Source organism: Cnephaeus nilssonii (genome assembly GCF_951640355.1).
Source record: "Cnephaeus nilssonii genome assembly, chromosome: 9".
NCBI lineage: Eukaryota > Metazoa > Chordata > Mammalia > Chiroptera > Vespertilionidae > Cnephaeus > Cnephaeus nilssonii.
In genome coordinates, this window is record NC_137080.1 from 1,433,819 (window position 1) to 1,449,233 (window position 15,415).

Sequence of the window (15,415 nt, forward strand, 5' to 3'; positions counted from 1 at the left end):
GGGGCCGCTGCTGGGCTGGGTTTAGGGTCCGAAAAGGCAGGCGCAGTGCGACCCCTGCCCCTTGGCCCCCGCCCAGGTGCACACGGTCGGCGGAGGGTCGCGGGGTGCTGGAGCCTGTGCGCGCGGCGCGCTACGTGGGCGCGGCCCGCGGCGGCGTGGGGAGCGCTCGCTCCGCCAGTGGGCGTCCTCTGCCGCCGCCGCCACCGCCACCGCCTCCACGGGCAGCGGCATTGCGGCGCTTTTCTCCGCGGCTTTGGAGCAGTGGCCGCGGCTCGGCCGCCGGAACGCGCACACCCCACGCCACGCTCGCAGCAGCCATCCGCAGCCCGCGCCGGCCCGGAGTACGCGGATTGTGCGCGCCAGCAGCCGGGCGCCGCGGCCCGGGCCCCCTCGCACCCAAAGTGAAACACGATGTGAAGACTGGGCCGCGAGAGGCGCGGAAACGGGCGAGAAGCTCCGGACGACGCTCGGCCGTCTGGCCACGGAGGGCAGGTCCTGCGGGGGCGGAGCCCGCCGAGGCCGGGCGGAGGAGGAGGGCCATGGCCAACCGCGAGGAGCCGCGCGCTCCCCGCCCCCAGGCCCCCCTGCCCGCAGCCGGGGACCCGCCCGGCTCCGGCCCCGGCAAACTCCGCCTGGAGCCCCAGCGCAGCGCGGCCGGCGGGGGGAGCGCAGCCCCCGAGCGGCCGGGCCGGGGCCGGACCGAGCGCGCCCCGCCCACGCGCCCACCCCCCTGCAGCGCCGGCCGCGCCAGGCCCGCGGGGGGCCTCGGTGCCCTGGCTGCGCGCGGCGCCTGGGTCCCAGCCCGCGCTCCCTGCGCGCTCGCCTTCCCCTCCTCTGTCCCCTCCCCCTTTCCATCTTCCTTTTACTTCTGGCCGCCGCCCCCGCTGCCCCCTCCTTCTCTCGTCCCCTCCTCATCTGCCTTCCACCTCCCCGCGCAGCTCCCAGGAAGGGAGGGCGCAGCGGCGGCTGGAAGAGGCGGCGGCGATGCTGGCGGCGGCGGAGGACCGGAGGCAGCTCCCCTGAGCGTCCCCCCCGGCGGCAGTCCCCGCGGCGGCGGCGGCAGCGGCGAGCGGCGGCTCCTCCTCTCCCCGACGCTCCTGGGTCTGCTGCTCCCGGCCCGCGCCGGGCCCCGCCTGCCGCCGCCGCCCCGGCTCCCGCTCGGCCCCTCCGCCCGCCGCGCGGGCTCCGCGGGCTTCCCGGGCCCCGGCGGGCACCGCTCCGGCCTCGGCCCCAGCGCAGGAGGTGGCGGCCAGACCCCGCGGCGGCCCGGAGGCGCAGGCTTCGCCCTCGCCGCCGCGGCCCCGCTGCGCTTCGGCTCCGACATGGAAGATGGACCTTCTAACCACACGAGCTGCTTCCGAAGGCTGACGGAGTGCTTCCTGAGCCCCAGTAAGTGCTGCTCCCCACTCCCCGCGGGGGGCAGGCGGGGCGCCCGCCGGCTTCTCCCGAGGGGCGCGGGCTGGGCGCGCGGGAGCGCCTGCCGGTGCGGGACCCTGGGCTTCCCAGGCTCCGCGCGCGCGGGACAGGGTGATCGGAGGCTTTGGGCGTCTCGAACCGGACCTGCTGTCCGCGTGGCCGCCCTGGGCTGTCCCGGCCACAGTCCCCGACACGTCTCCACACTCCCAACTCGGACCGCGTCCGCCCGGCTCCTCCCTCCTCAGCCCGGGACCCCGGGGCAGGAGGAGTGAGCGCGCTTCTTTCCCTGGGGGAGGCGGGGTCCGTGGAGACCCCCGGCTGGGAGAGGGCTGACCATGGCCCCGAACCCCGCGCGCCCAGTGGTGAAGGCTCTCTCGTGTTCCCCCGGGGTTCAGTGTCCCCGCCCCACCCCATGACCCCGTTCCACCCCATGAGGCTGTTCCAGAGCGAGGACTAGCCGGTGGGGACGGCTGCGCCTCCAGGCAGAAGGCGCACCCCCACCCAGCACCCCTCTCCAGATCCTGGGGGACAGCTGGCGCTCGCGTTGGTGAAGGCGAGGACAATGGGCTTTGGGGTGGAGGAGGGAGGCGCTGCGGGTTCGGAGCCCGGCCACCTCGCCTCCCAGCCCCGGTGTGAGATGGAGCGCGGGGAGCAGGGGGGCAGAAGGCGTGTCGCGGGGGAGGGGGGAGAGGGAGCAGAAGGATCCGGCGGAGGTGCGCCAGAAAGCGGGAGGGAGGCGGGAGATGGCAGGGGCCGGGGCGCCCGGCGCGCAGAGGAGGGGACCGCCTTTGTTGCCGATGGAGGGCGAGCGAGGTGAGGTCGGGGTCCGGGGCGCCGGGCCGCGGTTCACCGGTGACTCTGGCGCCGGCAGAGTCGGGGCGCGGCTCCTCCGAGCCCTGCGCGAGGGGCTCGGGCGCAGCATCCACCGCGTGCGCGGAGCCTTTGTCTGCGCCTCCCGGGGAGCCGCGCTTCCGCGGCGCCTTCTCCTCTCCGGGCCGACTCTTCCCGGCGCGGCTGCGGTCTGGGCTTCCTGCTCCCGGTCCGGGCTTCCCGGCACCCTGGGTCCAGCCCCTCCTCGCGGCTGAAACTTGTCCGGGTGCCTTTGGGGTGCAGCCGCGGGGCGTGCTAGCCTGGCCCCTTGGGGACCAGGCTGACCACTCCCCTCCCAGCGAACCTGCCTCCCAGGCTGGGGGTGGGGTGGAGATTCAGGGACAGCATGGCCCCGTGGTCTCTCTCACACCCCTTGGCCAGCTCTGGTCTCTGCTCCTACTGGCTGCTTGACCTCATCTGTTGGGTATGGGCCCTGGTCTTGGAGCTGAGCCCCCCGTCCTGTGCCTCCCCTGGCCTGATGGGTGCAGCAGCCCCAGTACCTGCAGCCCCCGCCCCACCTGCAGGGTGGATGCCTTCAGAGAGGTGGCAGTTGAGGAGGGATGGGCACCAGGGCTGGCCTGCTGCCAGAGGTGCCTTCCGCGTGGACACTGGCACCTGCTGAGGCAGCCCCGCGGCTGTGATGGGAGGTCCAGAGTGCCAGCTGTCAGCTGAACCTGACGTGCACAGGGCTGGCCTGCCCCCTCCTCTTGTCAATTCCTCCTTAAAAAATCCACGTCTACTTTTTACAGCTGTCCGCGTGGGCTGGTTGGAGGCTGCCACCCCTCCCCTGTGACAACGTGGCTCTTGGGAGAGGCGGGTGCTGAGGAGACAGGGGTGCGGGCATCGGATGGGACCCGTCTCCTAAGATGATGAGGTTTTGTTTGCAGGTGGTGGTTCCTGCTGCGGGGTGTGTGTGTGTGTGTGTGTGTGTGTGTGTGTTTGGGGTGGGCCTGTGGTGAGGGGTGTTATGGAGCAGAGAGAAGGTGAGCAGGTCAGTGGGGTGAAGTGGTCCCAGGGGAACCCCAGCCGGCTTCCCCTTTGGAAGGACAGGGGGTCTGGAGGGGACAGGGGCCATGGGGGGCCCCCTGCCAAGTCCCACAGGGAGAAGCCCACGAGGGGACCTTGGAGCGCTGTTGTGCTGCTGCTCTGTTGGTGGGCCCAGGCGGCGGGGAGGGTCGCCTGGTGTGTGAACAGGAACAGACCACGGAGTCTGGGACGTGGCTGAGGCCGTGAGTACGAAGGCACCTTTACGGTCAGTCTGTTATTAGACCACCTCACGGGGAGGTGGGCCGTGGCTAGACCGATGCTTACAGGACAGAGCCAGTTTCTGATGGGACGCTGTACCCTCCACGTTGGGGTCTTCGTTCCTGTCATTGCTGACAGCCGCGTTTGTCTGAATTGCTGAAGTGTCTCAAGTTGGCAGACTTTTTAGGTACTTGGCAGTTAACATGAGACTTTTGGAAAAAAATCTGGATACTATGAGAATATAAAGATGCCCACACGCATGCAGATGTGTCTGTAACTATTTTTAAGTCCTCACCCGAGGGTATTTTTTCCCATTGATTCCTAGAGAGAGTGGGGGGTGGGGGGGAGAAACATCGATGTGAGATGAGAGAGAGACATCAACTAGTTGCCTCCCACTCGAGGCCCGACTGGGGCCAGGGGTCCAACCTGCAACCGAGGTACATGCCCTTGACCGGGAATCGAACTTTTGACCCTTTGGTTGGCAGGGCAGCACTCTGGCCCCTGAGCCAAACCGGCCAGGGCACAGACGTAGGTTAATTGTGTTGACTCCCTCTTCCCTTTCAGTGGGACCTCTTGGTCTGATAAGCAAGTGGTTGTGCAAAGGGCTGTGGTCAGTTACCGGTTAGAGCAGTGGTTCCCACGGGGGGGGGGCACGCCCCACAGGGGGGCGATTTGATTTTTAAGGGGGGCGATTCGAGAATGAGTTATTCACAGTGAATGTTTTGCATTTCTTATGGCTCTAGTGCCTCATGTATGGTATATAAATATACATTGTGACATACTTAATGCATTTCAGTTCTCTATTATATGTTTTGAAACTTTATTTGCTACTTTTCATATCACTTTGTATTATTGTTTTTTAACAATTTCTTAGTGATTTCTTCCTCAGTCCCTCAACTGTCCTTTCGTTCTTTTCTTTTTCTCTTTCATGGATGCCATGTTCTTTGGAAGCTTGTTTAGACCAAGTTCATGGCCTTTTAGGCTTCCTCCACGTGACTAGGAGTTCACTTTATGAAGAAGAAGGCTTATGTGTCACGGCGGGGGGAGGGGCGGCATCAGGGTTATAGAGATGCTTGGGGGGGCGTGGCCAAAAACAGGCTGGGAGCCACTGCGTTGAAGGAATGCCTGTCTGACCTTAGTGGCCACCAGAAAGCGCCTCGTGTCGCAGCTCTGATACCCCAGTTACACTCCCGTCCCCGCGGCCCGCATCGGGTTCTCACCGATTCGCTGCTTCGCTGCTTCACTCCGTCACGCACAGAACAAACTCATTCAGAGCTCCTGCCCGCCCGTGCCAGGCGCTGCCCTGGCCAGGCCTCCATCCCGAGGAACCGACCCGCCAACCAACCAGTGGGCGAGCCCCCTGGAAGCGGGTTCAGCACTGATGCCCGGCGCTCCCAGGTCAGTGGTCCCCCTCCGTCCCCATCAGGCCATTCCTGACTTCATCTCATCCCACCGTCTGCCTGGAGTGCCGACCTCTGAACTTTTCAGAAAGCTGCTGGTTGGGATAGAAAATGTCTGCACAGGGACAGCACCAGGCCCTTGGGAGACCGAACAGCCAACTTTGCAGGGGTGCATACGTGTGCATGCGTGTGCATGCGTGTGTGTGTGTGTGTGTGCGCGCGCGCCAGCGAAGCCGAGAAGTGCCACTGTGATAGGCCAGCGGGAGCCTCAAAGACCTTGAACGTGGCTCTCGCTCTCACCGTGCCCACCTCCCTGAGGGTGTGGAGTCCCCGCCGGCTGCTCTGGGTGAGGCGGAGAGCGGCAGAGAAAGGAGGGCGGGCGGGCGGGCACAGAGAGCAGGGACAGCAGGTGATGCCAGCTGCAGGGTATTGCCTGTTTCTCAAACACTCAGCACAGAAAGGGTGCGCGTTTCCAGGAATTGTGGTTGGAAATGTGCTATGCGCGCATCACTCCTGCTCAGCTTCTTGAGGCTACGACACTGTGTGGCCAATCCTTGGACACACGGACACAAGCAGGGTCCGTCGGGAGAGCTAGAGAGATGAGTGCATGGACGCTCCCCTGGACTTCACGTCTCACTTATCGCCTTGGGCCTGGTGAGGCTGAGGTCACCGGATGTCGGGGACGCGCGGGGGCCAGGCCAGCCGCGGCAGCAGAGGCGGGTGCAGGCCCACCGACAGTCGCCAGCAGGGAGTGGCGCGGCCCGGTGCGGTGCGAGCTGTTGGAGGAGACGGAAGTCATGAGAACGGTGTCCTCGGAGGACCTGGGCTGCAGAGGTGGACACCTGTCCGGGAACAGCAGAGCCAGGCCAGGGCGGGGCTGGGCAGACCAGGTGTCCTGGAGATGCCGGCGACTAGAGTCATCAGAAAGGACTGCCACCCCCCGGGCAAGCGTTGTGAACTGGGTGGAACTACTTAGGGCCGTTAACTTAAATTGCACGACGGTTCTCTCTTTTTTTAAATACATTTTTTTATTGATTTCAGAGAGGAGGAGAGAGGGAGAAAGAGATAGAAACATCCATGATGAGAGAGAATCATTGATCGGCTGCCTCCTGCACGATCGGGGATTGAGCCCGGATGTGCCCTGACCGGGAGTCCAGCTGTGACTTCCTGGTTCATAGGTCGATGCTCAGCCACTGAGCCATGCTGGCTGGGCACGACATGTCTCTTTTAATGAAAAACAACAACAACAACAACAACACACACACACACACACACACACACACACACACACACCCCTGGGCGAACAAAGAAAATCTGCAAAAATTCGAATGAGAGTGCAACAGGACAAGGTGGTGTCTTCCTTCATCTGAGCCTGATAGTCACCTTCGATGACTTACCACACAGCGCCGTCTTCCCCACAAGGAAACATGCGCAGGCGGGGCCATAAAACAAGTCCGCCCCGGGCTGGGGTCGCGTGCAGCGTGGCCACGGCAGGTCACAGCGCTAGCTCGCGTATTTGAAAGTTGCTAAGAGACCAGGTCTTAAAAGTCCTCATCACGAGGGAGAAACGCCTCGCGCCGGGTGACTAAGCAAAGGTGAAGGCGGTGTTTACCGGGTGGCAGGTGGAACACGGTGTGGCGAACCTTCCGCCAATTAATGCTGCGCTAATTGTTTGTTTAAGAACAGCTCGGGGAGTGTGACCAGGAGGAAAAGTCACTTCCACGAAGGGCTGTGTCTCCCTTGAAAGGAAAGCGCTCGCAGGTGTAATTCCTTCGAGAGCACTTTAACTTCCTTCGCGAGGAGAATGAGCTGTTTGAGCCGATCCCCCTGGGCCAGTGGTCGGCAAACGCATTAGTCACCAGAGCCAAATATCAACAGTACGACGATGGAAATTTCTTTGGAGAGCCAAATTTTTTAAACTTAAACTTCTTCTAACGCCACTTCTTCAAAATAGACTCATCCAGGCCGTGGTGTTTTGTGGAAGAGCCACACGCAAGGGGCCAAAGAGCCGCATGTGGCTCGCGAGCCGCAGTTTGCTGACCACGGCCCTGGGCTAAGGGCGGGCGCAGTGCAGTGCGGTGGGCTCCCTGAGGCACGGGAGATGCCGCTGTCCGGTCTGAGTGAGCGCTGGCCACGCTCTGGAAGCTTCTGGCTCACTGCTGGCCTGCTCGCTCACTTGTGCCTGCCCGTGCCCTCCCCGTGCGGGAGCCGGCCGCGGAGGGCCCTGGGACTGCGGGTGGCTGGCACACCGGTGGAAGGTGCTCAGGTATTTGTGTTGGAAACTCACCGATGAAGAGAAACAATGGGCAGCGTGGTGCTGTCTTCAAGGCACGAAGACAGGGAAGGCCACGCTCCGAACGCTCTCGGCCTCCGTGGGGAGCCAGGACTCACCCCCGGGAGGCAGTCCCTTTCCCAGGCGCCGGCAGCTGCGGGAGACACAGGAGAGGAGGGCAGGGAGCCCAGGCTCTGAGGCGGCCTGCAGAGGTTCCCCGAGGGGCCCATCCGAGTGTGACGTCAGGTTCTCCCCGCCGCCGCCGCGGGCTTGGAGGGAGTAGCCTGGTGGCCTCTCCGCAGGCCGCGAGGGCACGTCCACGGGCCACTGGCCGCCATCAGAAACAGCCGGGGCCCGGGAGGGTGGGTGGTGCGGCCAAGAGGAGATTCCCCGGGGCTGAGGCTCAGGCCCAGTTATCCTGGACCCTGAAGCCTGGAAGGATGCGGAGAGCTCAGGGAGGGAGGCGGCTCAGGTGGGAGGCCACCTCCCTGGGGGGGCAGGCTTCCGTGGGGAGGCGGAGGCTGACGTCTGCGCAGAGGAACCCACCAGGTGAGAAGCGGTGGGAGTGAGGGGAGACGGAGGGAGAGGCAGCGGTGATAGGAGCAGGTCTGGGCGATGGGGTAAGGCAGAGGCAGGACAGGTGGCTGCTGGGTTTCTGGATGCAAAGTTGGGGGTGTGGGTGGTGGGTCCGCGCTCAGAACGGGAGATGTCGGTATCGGGCACCGACTCTGTGGCAGGTACTGTGGCTGGCCCCGGGGATTCCTGCTTGCAGGGTGCCCATGCCTCTGGTGTAAATGCTAACCAAACACACACACACCCCAAACATCGCACACGTCAGCAATATCAGACGCCGCAGCCTGCAGCGAGCTCAGATGGACTCTTGCAGGCTCCTGCAGTCTGGGGGGCTGTGCAGGCCTCCCGGGGAGCGGCAGTGACCCTGGGCTCGGAGTGGCCAGAGGCAGCCAGCTGTGCGGACCCCGAGGAGCAGAGCACCCCGGCGGAGGGAGACTCAGGTCGGAGGGTCAGAATGAAGGGGGTGCTGCTGGGGCCTGGGAGCCGAGCGGAACGGGGTGGGATGAGGCCCAGGGGCACTGCCGGGTCGGGGCTGTCAGTCGGGGGGCAGCTGGGTTGCACTGTGGGAGCAGGGAAGCTCCGGGGGTGTAACCAGGTGGGCGATACGTGGCTGGTGCTCTCGGCAGCTTGTGGCGGCTGCAGGGTGGTGCGTGGACCTAGGAGACAGCGCACGGAGGCCATCGTGGGAGCCAGGGCAGGAGGCACGTGACCTGGGTGAGGGTGGCGGTGATGGAGACGAAGTGGCTCCATTACCCATAGGTGTGTGCAGGCAGGTGTATCAGCGTGCAGGGGGGCTGGGTTTGGGGGGTAAAGGGCGGGAAAGGAATCAAGAACTGCGCCTCGCCCTCGCTGGTGTGGCTCAGTGGATAGAGCATGAGCCTGCAGACTGAAGGGTTCTGGGTTCGATTCCCGTCAGGGAACACGCCCGGGTTGTGGGCTTGATCCCAGTAGGGGGCGTGCAGGAGGCAGCCCTTCAGTGATTCTCTCTCAGCGTTAATGTTTTTCTCTCTCCATCCCTCTCCCTTCCTCTCTGAAATCAATAAAAAATATTTCTTTTAAAAAGGAGGGGCGCCCTGGGACGGGGTGCTGCTCGGACCGGGAGGCCTGAGGCGCCCGCGCAGGACTTAGGGGGCCTGTCGAGAAGGCCGTGGGCAGATGAAGTCTGGGAATCAGAGAGCTGGTGGGTCCGGACGGGAGAAGAAGACTGTAATCACGGCTTTGAAAATCATGGGGTCGTGCCCCCCGCCTCCCCCCATTGAGGGTAAGGAGAGGTGTCACGGGACTTGGGGTCCCGGAGCTGCAGATGGACCGGCGGCTGGACAGCTGGTGGCCGCGAGGTCCCTGCCGGGTCTGCAGAGAGCTCCGGGCTGTGGCTCTGCAGGTGGTGGTGGGGCCGCGGCCCCGAGGGGACCCTGAGCAGAACAGGTCGTGGGAAGAGGGAGGGGACGGAGGTGATGGGAGAGGCCTGCAGAACGCTGGGCTGCGAGGGGGGCCTGGGGGGAGTGGCGGTGGGATGCGGCGGGATGCGTCGCAGATGTTGGAGGAGGAACCTGAGGACAGACAAGCAGGTGCCCCCGAGCTGGAGTCAGTGACCGGCCGGATGTCCCGTGTGACTGCTGTCCGGGGCGCTGGTGGGTGGAGGCCTGCGTTTAGTGGGTCGGGAGCCCGCGGGGACCCAGTGTGTCCGTTTGGTTCTCAGTGAGAGGGGAGAGCCACAGCCCCACAGCGACAGCGAGACGGGAGCGGGCCTTCTCCCCAGGCGGGACCCACGGGGATGTTTCTGTGCTGGGGGAGGGACAGGAGCTGGACGCAACAGGACGGAGAGAACGGAAGACGGAGGGGAGCATGGTGGCACGGGGCGTTTCCTCGGAGAGAACTGAGGACGAAGGGGCTGAGGTGGGCCGAGGGGCGAGGGGGGACGTTGGCAGCGATTTCACAGGACCCTATCGGAGTGGGCAGTGGGATGGGCAGCGTGTGGTCAGGGGAGAGTGAGCGGCCAGGAGGCGCCGAGGCACCGAGGCATGGCGGGGGGGGCGGGGGGTGGTGAGGGGGACAGGGAGTGAGCCTCGGAGCTGAGGGATGGAGAGGGACTGCGCAGGGAGAGAGCGACGGGTGATCGCGAGCTTCCAGAGAGAGAGTGCTGTGGTTGCAGCCTAACTTCGGAAGAGGAAGACTTCTGGTACTGGAGACGGGCCGGCCTGGGACGGGGCACAGTGAGTGCAGGGCTCTGCGTCAGAAACAAAGAGAACCAGCCCGGCCGGCGGGGCTCCGGCTGAGCGTCGACCTGTGAACCAGGAGGTGAGGGTTCCATTCCTGGTCAGGGCACAGGCCCGGGTTGCGGGCTCCATCCCCAGTGGGGGGCGTGCAGGAGGCGGCCGATCCATGATTCTGTCTCATCCTTGATGTTTCTCTCTCCCTCCCTCTCTGAAATCAATAAAAATATTTAAAAAAAATAAGTGGAACCAGAGAGAATGAACACTCTTCGTGCCCTCGACACACATCTTGAGCGCTGCCCGGCAGGAGGCGCCGGGGGAGGCCGAGTGTTTGGTGTGAGGGGCGGAGGGAGGGAGCCCCCTGGAAGGAGGTCCCGGGGAGGTGAGAAATCGGAGAACAGCGAGTGGGATGAATGAGCTGATGGCGGCCAGGGCTGCCCCAGAGGACGAGTGCGGGGGGAAGCTGGTGGCGGCCAGGAGGTCTCTGACGCGTTTGTGGGGGCGGGTGGGGTGGGGAGACACAGTGTCCTGAGAGCGTGTCACATGTCCCTGCTCGTGGCCGTGCCAGCTGCTGGCTCACCCCGCCAGAAGTCCGTGCGGACGCACCTGCTCCTGGCCTTCACGGAGCCGCTGTCATCGGCGGAGGAGCCGAGGTCAGAGCCCGGCCTCCGCCTGCTGCCGGCCGTGGACAGGGAGCGTGTGGGGCGGACGGAATGCTGTCTCGTGGCCTCCACTGCCCACGTGAAGTCTTCGTCCCTCAACCTGCTCCCGCAAAGGCCTCCACGCGGGCACCTCTGCGGCCTCCGCGCGTGCCCCCACGCCCGCCTGGTCCTGGCGTCTCCTCCTCCTGGGAGCCTGGCCTCCCGGTTGCCCGTGGGGTCCCCCAAGTCCCCGCCTTCTCCCTCCGGCTCTGGGCCCTCTCCTCTGGGCCTCCCGAAGCCCTGCGCGCAGACCTGTCTGCCTTGGTGTGTCTCCCGCCGGCCCGTGCTCCTTCATTCATTGTCTCCACCTCGGTGCCCAGCACGCGTGCCGAGCACAATACTGATCCTTTCCAAAGATCAGTCCTCCCGAAAGGAAGGAAATAAGGAAATAAGGTGCTTACTCAGCGTTGCTGGTAACGTGGAACTTGGTTCGATGCGTCGTCACTGTTATTTTTGATGAAATCCAAGCACATGCTCGGCACCGGGCCCGGGCGCGGGGCTGGAGAGCACGCTCTGCTCCCGAGCGGAGCCGCAGGGCAGCGCGTCCCGGGCGGTGATGGCAGGAGCGGGGAGGGTTCAGAGCATGTGGGTGCCTCAGTGTCGTCTCCCGAGGCATCAATGAGACGCTCTTTACTTGGACGGAAACAACTTCTGCGCCAGCAGAGAGAGGTGCGCACGAGGTGTGGAAGCCGTGCCACGTGTTTGGATGCGATGGGTTACTTATAAAAATACACGCACAGTTGGACTTTGTGAAGTTGGCGGGTCTATGTCAGAGCAAGTTTGCACGGAGAGCTGCTCACTGTGCCGGAGCAAAGGCTAGAAGGAACCTTCCAGAATCGCGGCCAGCCCGGGGAGGAGCCGTCGGGGGAGGAGGCGCCGCACCAGCACCCTGTGTGCGTGCACCGGGTTCAAGTTGTCCTTCCTCGTAGGTGGCGGGACGATGCGTGTCTGAGTTGTGGTTTCAGCAGCTTCCCAGGCAGACGTGGAAGAGGAAGACCAAGGAGGTCTGGTTCCGTGGCTCCTGGATGCCGTGATCCGGGTCATTTCATCGCTGCCAGGGTCACGCACCTTCCAGCGTCCCTTTGCCCCAGAGTCAGAAGTCTGCTGCTCACAGCAGTCTCATCCCATCGGTCATCAGGCCTCTTTAGAATAATGCTGGTTGGGTCCCCGATTAATTATAGCCTCTGCTTATTCTGAGGCAGATCGAAGACCTAGTTCTAACACCTCAGCTGCGAAAGCCCTGGGAACTGGCATGTAACTGACTAGAAGAGCAATCCGCGGGATGGAAGCGTCTTAGAATAGACCGAGCACCCGAGGAATCGGTGTGTTTTTAAAGCGTCGTCCCACCCAAGAGGAGTGGCAATCGGGAATCGAGTACAGGTGTGTGAGACGCCTGGTCACCCAGGAAAAATATAGTCCGGTCATACTTTCACTGGATACACAGCACACATCGGGTCCAAATGGACCCGATGTTTACACAGAGGGTGTGCCCCCAAATGTGTCTACACACACTTTGAATAGTTCTGGAGGCAGAGTTTATTAAAGTGCATTTCATTTTCAAGATTAAAGTGCATTTCATTTTCATTTCATTTTCTCCGCTGTGAAAGTGTGTGTATGTTGGGACACCCTGTATATATACCTTTGACCTTGCACAACGTGGGGGTTAGGGGCACCAAGCCCCATACAGTTGGAAGTCTTTGTACACCTTTTGACCTCCCAATAACCCGACTACAACCATCCCTTGGTAGCCGTGGGGATGGGCTCCAGGGAGCCCCGAGACACCCCATCTGTGGGTGGATGCGCACGTCCCTGCTGTGGAATGATGCAGCGCAGCACACGGCCGGCCCCATCCGTGGACGCCCAGCTGCCATCCGCAGTATCGCTTTGGATCCACAGCTGTTTGAATCTGCAGATGCAAAACCCGGGGATAAGGAAGGTGGGCTGACTGTGTATTTGTTTAAAAAATTCTCGCCCGGCCGGCACGGCTCAGTGGTTGAGCGTCGACCTGTGAACCAGGAGGTCACAGTTTGATTCCCGGTCAGGGCACAGGCCTGGGTTTCGAGCTCGATCCCCAGTGTGGGGCGTGCAGGAGGCAGCTGAGCGATGATTCTCTCTCAGCATTGATGTTTCTCTCTCCCTCTCCCTTCCTCTCTGAAATCAATAATAAAAAAAAAAATCTGTATGTTCAAAACCGTGTTGTTTAAGTGTCAACTGTATATAAAAAGAAACCCTAAAAATACAAGGAAATTTCTTTCTAGCCTTGGAGTGGGGAGAGCCTTTACATGTAACCTCCAAGTTCAGAAGTATTGAAAGAAAAGCTTGATGTTTATCAACGTTGAAAACATTTTTATGGCCCTAAAGACCGTCAGCCAATGCGACCCTTTCCTGGGAGGCCTGAGCGGTGGCCCTGCCCTCTGCCCGCCCTCGGCCACTTCCTGCCGGGCCTTTGAAGCTCGGGCAGCACAGGCTGCGGGCAGTTCTCGAACGTCTGCCCCAGAAAAGGAAACACTCGGCGCTCAGATCCCAGCACAGAGCTCCCCTTCCTGGCGCGGAGAGAGCTCCCAGAAACGGCGAGGAGGAAGAACAGCCCGGTGGGAAGGAGGGCCAGGGCACGGGGAGGCCGTTTTTAGAACGTGGACAAAGGAAGCATGCTCACCTCCTTCGTGATGGGAGCAACGCAGGTGAAAATAGCGCCGAGCGCCAGGCTCGCCGGCCCGGTTTGCAGCAGCGAGGGGCCCTGTGCACACCGTGGGCGGTTCGTGAGGAAGCCGGCACGCGGGTCCACTCCCGGCAGTTGGGCGGTATCGATCGGTATTTAAAAAATGCATGGCTTCATTGATCCAACAGTTCTGCTTCTGGGAATTTACTGATAGAGAGGCTAACACCGTGGTCGGCAAACTGCGGCTCGCGAGCCACATGCGGCTCTCTGGCCCCTTGAGTGTGGCTCTTCCACAAAACACCACGGCCTGGGCGAGTCTATTTTGAAGAAGTGGTGTTAGAAGAAGTTTAAGTTTAAAAAATTTGGCTCTCAAAAGGAATTTCAATCGCTGTACTGTTAATATTTGGCTCTGTTGACTAGTGAGTTTGCCGACCACTGGACTAACACATAGGCAAAGTGACTTAATGAGGCAATATTGCAGCAACGGCTGAGAGAGAACACGGGAAACCATGTAAAGGTCTGTCCGGAGGGAATCTGGCGAAATGAAATTTGCAGATGTACACGGGAAACAGATGTACTGAAGGTATGACAGATGCACCCCTTCGTAAAGAAAAGCGAAGTGTCAGGCAATACACTCCGTACCCACACACTTCTGTGCTAGAGAGGGTCATATACTTGTATCTGCTTGTGGTTGCCTAAAGAAACTGGCCAGAGCCTGGCCGGCGTGGCTCTGGGGCTGAGCGTCGACCTATGAACCAGGAGGTGAGGGTTCGATTCCCGGTCAGGGCACAGGCCTGGGTTGCAGGCTCGATCTCCAGTGTGGGACGTGCAGGAGGCAGCCGATCCATGATTCTCACCACTGATGATTCTCTCTCTCCCTCTCCCTTCCTCTCTGAAACCAATAAAAATCTATAAAAAATCACACGGAAACTGGGCAGAAACGGCAGAAGCGCTGGTCACCCCTACCTGGCAGTGTGGGGTGGCCATGGGAGTTGAGGACTGGGGGGCAGGGGGTGCGGGGTGCGGGGATGGGTTTAGAGACTTCAGTGCACACTTCTTACATGTTGGGATTTTTGAATCTTGTAACTGGTTACCTTTTCAAAAATTAAGTTTAAAAATGAGAGTTCACTGAGATGCCACGGAAGTAGCCGCAGGCACTCTGCTTGGGGTGGCGCCATGTATCTCGCCGTGGTTTTGTCGTCTCCCTCTTGAGATCACAGTTGAGTTCTCAGCCCTGAAGTAGTTTCGCTGATGTCTGCCTTCCTCTAGCCTCCCACTTGCTGCTCGTACCTGAGATCCCCAAATGTCAAACCATGACTGCTACCCCCCACACGCATCAGTACCCCGATACTTGTCCACGCCTCTCCACGTCACGCCCAGATTTGGAGATGGGAAAGCGAGCACGTCCCCTTTAACGCGATGCCTGACGGATGCCGTCGGCGGGTTCACGCCGGCGCTCCGAGCTGTTGCTGAAACGGCTGGAGGGCTGCCCAGCCTGCCTCCCGGGTGGAAGTCACTACGTTCTGGCAAGACACCGCGCGTGGAAGCGTGGGCTCTGCATTCTCGCACTTGTCAAGCTAGCGGCAACGTGGCCTCAAGGGGTCCTGCCGCTTAAGCCCACGGGACGGGGCCACACCGCTCATGGTCACCTCGTCTAATGTCACAGCCCTGGGGCTTTCATCCGGAGCAGGGACAGCGGGCACTCACGCATCCATTCATCCCACGGCGGGTGGACGTGTGCGGGCGGGGGTGGGCGCCAAGCTGGGCGGATGGCACCGACGGAAGACGCCAGGCCTGAGAGGGGGTCCCAGGAGCAGGACGGGCCCTCCCCCTGGCCGCGCCTTCGGGGCGGCCCCGGATTCTTCAGATCGGCCTTCGATCCGGTGCCCGGTTTTATTTTGGGGTTAACGCTAACAGACACGGTTTCTCTGAGTCACTGAGGGGGCGTCTCCCCCGGCCCCTCGGTGTGGGTATCACCCTGGTTAGGTTCCGTGTTCCGTGTGCGATGCTGATGTTTTCCTTTGTCTCATCACTTGCTATTATTTCCTCCTGGCCCACCCGATGGT

General features: G+C 62.1%; 1 protein-coding gene across 1 annotated transcript in view; it reads left to right on the forward strand.

Annotated features, from left to right (window-relative positions):
- Window positions 1–539: 539 nt before the first annotated feature.
- The window catches only part of PDE10A (phosphodiesterase 10A), a gene marked incomplete at its 5' end in the record, with an annotated part of 124,367 nt that continues 109,491 nt past the window's right edge, over window positions 540–15,415 (forward strand). The window contains one exon of the mRNA XM_079780166.1: window positions 540–1,389. Coding sequence (XP_079636292.1) covers window positions 540–1,389 — 850 coding nt within the window. The remainder of the gene's footprint in view (window positions 1,390–15,415) is intronic.